Source organism: Trachemys scripta, unplaced genomic scaffold (genome assembly GCF_013100865.1).
Source record: "Trachemys scripta elegans isolate TJP31775 unplaced genomic scaffold, CAS_Tse_1.0 scaffold_28, whole genome shotgun sequence".
In the NCBI taxonomy this organism is placed as follows: Eukaryota; Metazoa; Chordata; order Testudines; family Emydidae; genus Trachemys; species Trachemys scripta.
Genome location: NW_023260513.1, coordinates 3,071,472 through 3,082,314, shown reverse-complemented (window position 1 = coordinate 3,082,314; position 10,843 = coordinate 3,071,472). Strand labels below are relative to the sequence as shown.

The 10,843-nt window shown below is 51.9% G+C and overlaps 1 protein-coding gene across 1 annotated transcript; it reads right to left on the bottom strand.

The window, feature by feature from the left end:
* Nucleotides 1–292: 292 nt before the first annotated feature.
* On the bottom strand, nucleotides 293–9,977 carry LOC117870434 (C-type lectin domain family 2 member D-like). Its single transcript, XM_034757584.1, has 5 exons — nucleotides 9,687–9,977; nucleotides 8,235–8,351; nucleotides 2,366–2,547; nucleotides 1,576–1,679; nucleotides 293–1,363 (listed from the first exon to the last, which is right to left on the bottom strand). The coding sequence occupies exons 1-5, from the start codon at nucleotides 9,826–9,828 to the stop codon at nucleotides 1,246–1,248; spliced, it is 663 nt and encodes a 220-aa protein (XP_034613475.1). The 5' UTR covers nucleotides 9,829–9,977; the 3' UTR covers nucleotides 293–1,245.
* Between the last annotated feature and the right edge of the window lie 866 nt (nucleotides 9,978–10,843).

Sequence of the window (10,843 nt, the reverse complement as noted above, 5' to 3'; positions counted from 1 at the left end):
ACAAGGAACCAGACTGCAGCGTGTGGGGCCATGGAGGGGATGAGAACCAGGCTTTGCCATTTCTGGTCTCCAATTCCCTTGAGCAGGGGTCTCAAACTCAAATGACCAGGAGGGCCACATGAGGACTAGTTCATTGGTCCGAGGGCCGCATCACTGACACCCACCCCAGCTGCCCCCGGCCTGTCCCCACTCCACCCCTTCCACGAGGCCCCGCCTTCCCTGCCCCCATTCCAACCCCATTCCCTGAAGTCCCCACCCCAATTCCGCCCCCAGAGGGGGCAGGAGAGGTGTGGCGGGGGCTCAGGGCAGGGAGTTTGGGGGCAGGGTGCAGGAGGGCTTCGGTCTCTGGCCCAGAGCCACTTACCTAAAGCAGTTCCGGGGTGGCCCCAGCCCCGCACAGCGAAGCAGCTGGAACCATGTCCCTGCGGTCCCTGGGGGAGGGGGGACTCAGGGCTCCGCGTGCTGCTTGCCGCTCCTCCAGGTACCGCCCCACGGCCAACAGGAGCTCTGGGCGGGGGGGGCGGTGCCTGGAAACCAGAGCAACACATGCAGCACTCTGCTCTCCCCCCCTCCCTCCGGCCGCACAGACGTGATGCCAGCTGCTTCAGGGAGCGGCGCAGGGCTCGAGGGGGGCAATCCCGCGGATGTAGTTTGCCCACCCCTGGCCTGGAGGTAGGCCTGGGGGTCATGCAGGCTGCTTGGCGGGCCGCAGGCAATAGCCCCGCAGGCCGCATGCGGCCCGCGTGTTTGAAACCCCTGCCCTTGAACAAAGGGGATGTATCAGCTGAGAAAGGGCCGTGTGCTAGCTTGTAACAGCTGGAACATGCTGGGCATTGTGCTCAGAGCAGAAGCAAAGTGCAGGTGCTGGCTTGCAGACAGACTGGCTTGCTGGGGATATCATGGTGTATGGAAGGGAACAGTTCAGCCTTAAACCCCCGATCAGAAGGGAGTGGGATGAGGTCCCTGCCCAGAGACAGGGGGCGGCTGGAGACCCGAGTCCTCACCTGATGGAGATGGGATAGAGATGCAGTTACCCTGAAATGGTGGCAGTCTCCCCTAGAGAAGGGTCACAGACCCCGGCATTAGGGTAATGGACAGATAGGACTGGACTGGAGGCAGACTGAGAAACAAGGAACCAGGCTGCAGCATCTGTGGATCATGGAGGGGATGAGAACCAGCCTTTGCCACGTCTGGACTCCAACTCCCTTGAGCTTACAAGTCCCCTCTCACTACACACTCCTCTTCCTACGTAGGGGCATCAGGTCTACTGCAGATCTGTTTTCTCAGTGTGCTGCAACTGGAGCTGCTGACTGTGAGGTCTTCGTCCAGGTACGCGCACTCTGCTCCTCCGTGTATTTCAAACCTGTAACCCAGAAGCAATTGGAGCTAGAGTCAGTGCATACCAGGCACAGACTGGGGGAGACACTCCAAGTCAGGGAGGGAAGCTGCACTCACAGCCCCTCAGGATCCTCCTTCCTGCACCAGCTCCAGGCCCCACTTGGCAGGAGGGAAAGTTAAATCAGCCAGTGGGGCATTTCCATCCCCTCTGACCAATGCAGAGAAAAAGAGACTCACCGATGGTCAAACTCGGTCCCGTTGGCCCATTTCCAGACCTGGCCAGTGGCCTTCCGGAGGCCGATCCAGTGGTCCAGTTTGCCTTTGTATGGCAGCAGGGAACCCTTAGAAACCCAATAAACGCAATCAGCTGTGTTAGACCCTGACTCTGTGCTGCTCCCCACCTTGGGCAGTGGGGGATTTCTACAGGCCTCTTCCATGGTTATTGGGTGAAGGGATCAGATATGTATTAACCCATCACCCTCCCTGTCCTCTTGGGGCTGTGGCACCTACTGAGTGAAGGGGGAATTGAGCTGCAAGGTCACTGTCTGCCCAGCAGCCCCTTCTCAGAGCACAGCAGGGCCAGGAGGAAGACGGAGATGCAGCGGGAGGGCAGACAGACCCGCCACCAGGACAGGGAAGCTGAAGGAAGCAGGCACAGAGCAGGCCTAACCTTCAGCTGGATTCCCCCCGCCTCACCCATGCGGGAACCCTGGGGCAGGGCTGAACTGGGGGGGGGGGGGCGGGTTCTCCCCCCCCCCGCCCCCCGGCAGCGCATCGGCTGGGAGCTGACTGAGCCGGCCCAGCCCTGCACAGGGGGAGTCTCCACCTGGGCTCTGGCAGATGCAGGGTCGAGGTGGCTGGAGCCCCAGGTCCAGCTGCCAGAACCGCACTGACTCTGGCCGCCCAGCCTGGGAGGCACCCGGGCTCCTCTCTGCCCTACAGGGGCTGAGCCCAGCCTGACTCCAGCCCTGTCTGTGGTGCCAGCGATCGCTGGGCTTGGCACAAAGCATCTATCCGGGCTTCTCACCAGCTCCTGCAGATTATCAATCCCAGCCAGGGAGGCACCGTGTGAAGAGCAGAAGCTCTGGCTGTAGGTCCAATTCCCTGGAGCATTAGAAAAATAGTAGAATTTCCCCTTGATCCCGATCCAGCCGTCCGGACACCGGGAGGCAGCAGAGGGGCATTGAGAAGAGTGCTTAGATTTTTCCACTAAAAAAATAAAAGAGAGAGAGCGCCCAGGGTGAGAGATCGTCCCTCCCCTAGTACCTGTGGAGAACAAGCAGCAACAGAAACACAGCAACTGCCAGACTGGATCACAGTTGATTGTGTCTAGTTTGCCAAACCGGACAGTCTCTATGCAAAAAGAATTAATGGACACAAATCTGACATCAGGAATCCAAATACTCAAAAACCAGTGGGAGAACACTTTAACCTGTCTGGTCATTCAGTGACAGACCTGCGGGTGGCTATATTACAACAGAAAAACTTCAAAAACAGACTCCAACGAGAGACTGCTGAGCTGGAATTGATATGCAAACTAGACACAATCAACTCCGGTTTGAATAAGGACTGGGAATGGCTGAGCCATTACAAACATTGACTCTATCTCCCCTTGTAAGTACTCTCACCCTTCTTATCAAACTGTCTGTACTGGGCTAGCTTGATTATCACCTCAAAAGTTTTTTTTTTTCTCTTAATTAATTGGCCTCTTAGAGTTGGTAAGACAACTCCCACCTGTTTATGCTCTCTGTATGTGTGTATATATATCTCCTCAATATATGTTCCATTCTATATGCATCCGAAGAAGTGGGCTGTAGTCCACGAAAGCTTATGCTCTAATAAATTTGTTAGTCTCTAAGGTGCCACAAGTACTCCTGTTCTTCTTTTTGCGGATACAGACTAACACGGCTGCTACTCTGAGACCCCAATGAGTGGGAGTGACCTGCTGGATTTTCTTGGTCCCAAAGACCATTTCAATCTTAAATCTACTAGAATTCTTTGAGGGTCAACAAGTATGTGGACAAGGGGGATCCAGTGGATATAGTGTACTTAGATTTTCAGAAAGCCCTTGACAAGATCCCTCACCAAAGGCTCTTAAGCAAAGTAAGCTGTCATGGGATGAGAGAGAAGGTCCTCTCATGGATCAGTAACCAGTTAAAAGATAGGAAACAAAGGGTAGGTATAAATGGTCAGTTTTCAGACTGCAGAAAAGTAAATAGTGGTGCCCCCGAAGAGTCTGTACTGGGATCAGAACTGTTTAATATATACATCAATTATTTGGAAAATGGGGTAAACAGTGAAGAGGCAAATTTTGCAGATGATACAAAATTACTCAAGATTAGAGTGACCAGATAGCAACTGTGAAAAAATGAGGTAGGGGGGTAATAGGCGCCTATATAAGAAAAAGTCCCAAAAAGCGGGACTGTCCCTTAAAAACGGGACATCTGGTCACCCTACTCAAGATAGTTAAGTCCAAATCTGACTGTGAAGGGTTACAAAGGGATGTCACAAAACTGGGTGACTGGGCAACAAAATGGCAGATGAAATTCAATGTTGATAAATGCAAAGTAATGCACATTGGAAAACATAACCCCAACTATGCATATAAAATGATGGGGTCTAAATTAGCTGTTACCCACTCAAGAAAGATCTTGGAGTCATTGTGAATAGTTCTCTGAAAATATCCACTCAATGTGCAGCAGCAGTCAAAAAAGCAAACAGTGTTGGAAATCATTAGGAAAGGGATAGCTAATAAGACAGAAAATATCATATTGCCTCTATATAAATCCATGGTATACCCACATCTTGAATACTGTGTGCAGATGTGGTTGCCCCATCTCAAAAAAGATATATTGGAAGTGAAAAAGGTACAGAAAAGGGCAACAAAAATGATTAAAGGTATGGAACAGTTTCCATATGAGGAGAGATTAAGATGACTGGGACTTTTCAGCTTGGAAGAGAGACGATTAAGGGGGGGATATGATAGAAGTCTATAAAATCATTACTGGTGTGGAGAAAGTAAATAAAGTGTTATTTACTCCGGCTCATAACACAAGAACTAGGGGGTTCTTAAATTAAATTAATAGGCAGCAGGTTTAAAACAAATAAAAAGGAAGTATTTCTTCACACAATGCACAGTCAACCTGTGGAACTCTTTGCCATGGGATGTAGTGAAGGCCAAGACACTAACAGGGTTAAAAAAAGAACTAGATAAGTTAATAGGACAGGTCCATCAATGGCTATTATCCAGGATGGGCAGGGATGGTGTCCCCAGCCTGTGTTTGCCAGAGGCTGGGAATAGGTGACAGGGGATGGATCACTTGGTGATCACCTGTTCTGTTCATTCTTTCTGGGGCACCTGGCATTGGCCACTGTCGGAAGACAGGACACTGGGCTAGACGGACCTTTGGTCTGACCCAGTATGGCCGTTCTTATGTTGATTCAGGTTTTTTCCTCCAGGTAAAGAATACTCTTGCGGGAATTCTGCGCCACCTGCATGTGCACAGAATTCTTTGCTTCCCTGCAGAAAAATGACTGTCTGATGGGGAAGCAAAGGGAAGCTGCAAGAGCGGTCACGTGTCCCTCCCCAGAAGCGCGGGTGTGTTATTTGGGGCACACGGAGCAGGAAGCAGAGCACCAAGCCGCGATCATTTTTTCTGTACCCCCCCCCCCCCCCCCGAGTCCCATTGCCCCTGAACCCAGAACACCCCGAACAAGCCCCTGTGCATCCAGCTCCCCCACACACACCCAGACACACACCCCCCCAGGCACCCAGACCGACCCACACAGAACCCTCTCACTCCACACCTGGATCCTCCACATTAGACCGTTCCACACGTGAATCCTGCTAGGCTGAGCCTTCTGTCCCCACCTGGTGCGCCTGACACAGAGGGTCAGGGCCCCAGGGTGTTTCTGGGGCAGGCCGGGCCCTTGCGCTGTGTCAGGGTGGGGTGTGGCCTCATCATTGAGTCCCTGTCCTGGGGGGTAGGGGGCTGCAGGGATCTCCCATCTCCATGCAGCCAGTGGCCTGGGCTCCCCATTGCCATGTTGGAGCCTCCACATTTATTGACAAAATTTGCAGAATTTTAAAATATTGTCTGAATTTTTAATTGGTTGGCGCAGCATTCCCTCCGGAGTACAAGCAGCAGGGAGAGGGTTAAACAAAACCACTTGAAGTCCCTCCATGAAACTTAACCCCTTCGCTGCAAAGAAAGTCATCTCTGAGCAATCCCTGGAAATGTTTAGAGTTCCTGGGTTGGGGGAAGGGGTCTATTTCTGCACGAGTCAAAGGGCAGGTTTCTGGTTTAACACTTGTTTTATATAATCCATGAGGAAGAGGAACTAGGTGAGGATCTGGGGAAACACAAGGAAGTTATCTGGCCTGGTGGGGCACGTCCTGATGGAATCTCAACCCAGCACATTTGTGAGCGTTAATTATAATATACATGGCGCTAGTCCCAGACGCCAACCAGGTCACAGCCCCCACCAAGCTAGGTGATGTACAAGGTGTGCAGAGAAGGGAACAAGACAGGTGGAAGCAAGGGAAGGGTATGCCCGGCCCATCCATTCCCTTACAGCCTGGTTAACTGCACTTTCATGTGCGACTACAGAAGGCGAGAGGCACATCTCTGGAGCGGGGAACCTCAGTCCAGAAGGCAGCGCAGCGCGAATACTGAGTGCATCACGTCTGTTACTTATTTTGTGGCAGCAGGTACATTAGGCAGAGGCACAAGCAGAGAGGCTGCCAGACCTGCTGGGCTCTGCCAATGCCGCCTTGAAGACAAGGGGCACTCAGCGCCGTTCAGTTCTGACAGCCCCTCTGAGCGCGTTTCCCTCCTCACCCATCTCGTGTATCACAGCAGCAGATCCCCTGGAATGCAGCCTGACCCCAGAGCTCACTACACTGGAGTGGGACGTGGGAGCAGTGAGCGCCCCTACTAATAACCCCGGCAAGCACCACTCGGACTCCGCTCCCAGCTGCTAGATCATCCTGCACCCCACTGATCCCCTGCAGCAACGTGTGGGGCTGTACATTACAGTGAGGCTCACACTGAACGGAACTAGTTTGTAATCGCACATACTGGACACTGGACAAGTTTAACTGGGAAGCCTTCCCCTTGGAGATCCCTGAGCCCTGGGTTAAATTCCCTGCAACACCACTGCAGTGATGGGGGCTTCCCCCCACAGCACCTCCCCACAGCTGAATAAAGCTCGTCCCAGCGATGCTGTAGCCCCTGCCAGCCCTGCTGTGAGGACAACCAGGGGGAGGGGAGGCAGGAAGGCCAGACTGGTAACCTCAGAGCACTGAGCTGCAGACAAGTTACGGTGAAGTTTAGACACGGGATCCATGTCAGTCCATCAACCCAAACGGGTGTGAAGAGAGAGTCCCAAAGTATAAAAAAGCAGCAACAGAGGGGGGTTGAAATCCAGAAAAGAGCGACTGTCTTGTGTTCACTGCCCTGGACAACAGGGACTCAGGAGATCTGGATTCAATTCCAAGCTCTGCCAGACTCCCTGTGTGACCATGGGCGAGCCACTTGGGCCTGGATCCACACAGGGACGGAGGTGTTTGAGGTTCAGCATCGCAACATTGAACTTTTACACATCTAGGAAATCACTGGAACAACAACGGGACCCACAAGCCTGAGCTGGGCGCCCGGGTGCCCCACACAGTGAATGGGGAGGGAGAGGGGCCTAAGAATGGGATCCACAACAGCCAGCGCGCTAGACAGGGGCTGCCCAAGCCAGCCAATAGGAGACAGTGACCAGGCCTGTGCCCTACGCCCCGCCCCTCTCAGAGCTCAGCACCTCAGCCCTGGCTGCAGGGAGGGGCCCAGCCCTGCTAACAACCTGCAGAGGGGACCCCCCGCCCTGGAGTCAGGTACCTACGTCACTTCTTGTGAGAGCGAGTGCAGCAGGCACCTAAATCCACTTAAAATGGTTGGGGGGAGAGAAGACAACCTCCCAGTTACCTTAACCAGTGAGTTAAAGGTTTCTAACCCTGGATGTGAGACCCTGCTTCAGTCCCCCTCTCCCTGGTGAGCAGGGATTTGAGAGCAGGGGGGTCCCACCTCTCAGGTGGATGCCCTAATCATGAGATTACAGAGGGATTCTAACTCTCTGACCCAATTAACATTTAATTAAATAATCAAAGTGGAACAACTTCAATGAGAAATATTGAGGGATTCCATCCATCAGACTGTCCCAGAGATCAGTGGCTGGGCACTCACCTGGGAAGTGGGAGACCCCTGTTCAGATCCTGTCTCACTTCAGAAAGAGGGGGACTGGAACCTGGGTCTCTCACATCCCAGGGGGGTGCCCTAACCACTGGGGCAGGATTAAGGGTGGGGGGTCTCCTTGCCAAAAACCTGTTTCACAGAGGCAGGCAGCCTAAGCACACCTGCCAGATCCTGCCCCACGGATACGACAGGCCTCTGGGTGCCGAGAGCCAAGCAGCGGCACACGCCCAGACGCAGGAACGGAAGCACGGAGGGAACTTCTACAGCTAAAGCATCGTCCTCGGGTGATCTCGGGTACCCCCAGGTTCAGCGGCAGCCGGACAGGGATTTGGAGGATCACAGGGGTTCCTGACAGGGGGACTTCGACCCTTTAGTGCCCTTTGTGGAACGGGGCCACGGTGCCTTGGCTCCCCTGCCACAAAATGGGGACAAGGACACATCCCTGCCTCACAGGGGTGTGAGGAGAAATCTGTTAGCATCTGTGATGCTCTCAGGTACGAGAGTGATGGGGGGAGGCATGAAAGAGACTAGAGAGATTCCTATCTGACCTGACTGCTAAAGCAGAGAGGCCAGGGAGAGAGGACGTGGAGCTGTGAGCCACAAAGGGAAAAACTCCCCCACACCCAGAGACTGAATCATCAGGGGGCAGGAACTTACCTCCCAAAGCTGCTGCTAAAGCAATGATGATCACCACCAAGACCCCGACTATGGCAATGAACACAGCTCGGCCTTTAGATACAGCCGCTTTCCTGAAGTTGCCGCTAGCTGGATCATCTGGAAGATAAAAACCTGCTAATTTTCCTGGGACTACAGAGACCAGAATTATTTGCCATCAGGCTCTGATCTGACACACACCAGATATTTATTTTGTCTTAAATGGTTCTGTCCCAGCTCTGGCCACAAATATTAACTTGAACTCCCATCCAGACTGCGAAGGAGAACATCACTCCCCAAATCACCACTGTGGTTAATTAGCTCAATTAATCCCCAGAATGGACCCTGCAGATATCAGAGGGATTCGGTGGAGGATGATCAAGGGCCTAGAAAATCCATGACAAGAGATTGACAAGCCTGGGATGATTTGCCTTGGAGAGGAGGTGAATGAGAGGGGACAGGATAAACAGTCTATGCAATAACAGATGGGACAGAAGGCAGACTGGGAGTTTTTGTTGGTAAAGGTGGGGGCTGTCCCTGCACGCCCCCTTGTGGCCAGGTGTGGCATTGTGGGTGCAGCCCTCCTTAATTTCCCTTGATTGGCAACAGTAGGTTTTAAAAGCCCAGGACAAAGAGAAGCCAACACTAATTAACAAAACAGCACGTCCCTTTTTAATAAGGCTTCAGGACAGGAGCAATTACAACAAACAGTTCAGCTGTCCCAGCTGTAGCCTCCTGCCTGTCCCTTAAAGGGGTAGTTATCCCCTTCCCGATGTCCTTCTTGTCTCATAACAAGGATGTTCAATGAGATTAAAAAGGTGGGAAAGGAACTATGTTTCCAGAAAATGTACAATAGACTGTGGAACTCACTGCCAGGGAAGTGAGAACAAGAACTCAGGAAAGTTAAAAAAGGGATTGAGCATTGATATGGTTAACATGAATATCCAGAGTTGTCATAATTAACAACCAAAGTTGGCAGGAACATTGAAAGAGCCTCCTCCATCCCAGGAAGAGTGAATACAGGAAACCCCTGCTGGAGTTCAATCTTAGCAAATCCTCTTCTCTAGCGCCCAAAGCCACATCTGAGGACACGATATGTGCACTGGCAAAACACAAATGAATGCGCTGTGGCCATAGGCAGCTACACCTGCTCCTGGCCATGCACAGAGGCAGGGCTCTGTGTGTGTTAGGAGTGTGTATGTCTCAGCCTGCCTGCTGCTCACACACTGGAGGGAGGATCTGACCCTTACAAACAAGCAGAAGGAAAGAGCAATGACAGGAGCGAACAAGGGAGACGTGAGCCAAACGTTCTCACAGGGAAGGGATAGAACATGTGCAGTCCTAAAAACACACGTGCAACGGCCACACAAGAGAGCAGTTGCAGGTACGAGTTGAGTCCATTAACGCAATATGGCTGCCACTGCACAGGTCGGGGTGAGGGGCAGTTTTACCTACCACCGAAAGGCTGCATCTCAGCATCTCTCTCCAGCCTGTTCCTAGGCAAGGAAGCTCCGATTACTGGTTCTCCTCCGCTCCTCAAGTCTCTGGAGCCGTTAAGAGGCTGCTCAAGGGGATCTGCTTCCACTTCCTCCCCCATCTCTCCTCTCACTGACGCAGTGGCAGGTGCTGGGCTCTGATCAGTTTGGACCCTTCTCACCAGCTGCAGGAAATGGCTCTATGCAGCCGTAGCAGAATCAGTTCCAGTCAGCTCCAGTGTCTCTGGCTTTGGCGCCTCTCCCAGCTGACCTAGAATCTGCAATGACAGAGTCAGGACAGCATAAGGGTCAGTGGGGTTTGTCTGTGGTGTCCCATCCCCCATTCATCAGAACAAACCCATCAGACAGCACAAGCACACAACACAGAACTGAGTGTAGTGTCTCCCCCTGCACCCGCAACTCTGGAGAGGTGGAAGGGGGTGAGTTTGAAATTGCATATTTGGGAGGGGCACAGACACAGCATCTTAGAAAGACTTGAAGAGACTCAGTCTCCCCCACCCCCAGGTTGAACAAAAATCAGTGATTTAAAATTTGATATTTTTATTTAAATAGTGATTTAAAATAAACCAATTTAAAGTTACACTTGAAATAATGACAATCTATGTCAAGGCCTAAAGTTACTATAATCCATTAAAATTATTTACATTAAATGAAAAAGAATAATATTCAAGCAGAACATGTTTGCTGATGTCGTCTTGAAGAAAGTGAAGCCACTGAAGTGGTGCCAGTCACTGACTAAGCACCGGTGACAGAGGTTGTTAAATCAGCTTTGGACAGCAGTAGCCTCTTGCGCAGGTGCAGAGACTATTCTCTTCATTTCAGTTTATTCAAAGTTAAGAAGCCGATTGGGAGTTGAAAAAGCAGCAAAGCTTGTTTTGCTCTTCCAGTCTATGGATGAAAACTAGGTGTGAGAAGCTGAGCTCTATAGCTGTGGTTCTCAACCTGCGGCCCAATCAGCACACGGCTGCAGCCCATGTGACATCTTCAGGGCCATACAGGTAGTATTGGATGTGGCCCATAATGGTAAATAGGTTGAGAACCACTGCTCGAAAGTCTTAATGAACATGGAGTGGGAGTCACGAAGGACTCAAGCATTGCATCACAGCTCCTAGCTTT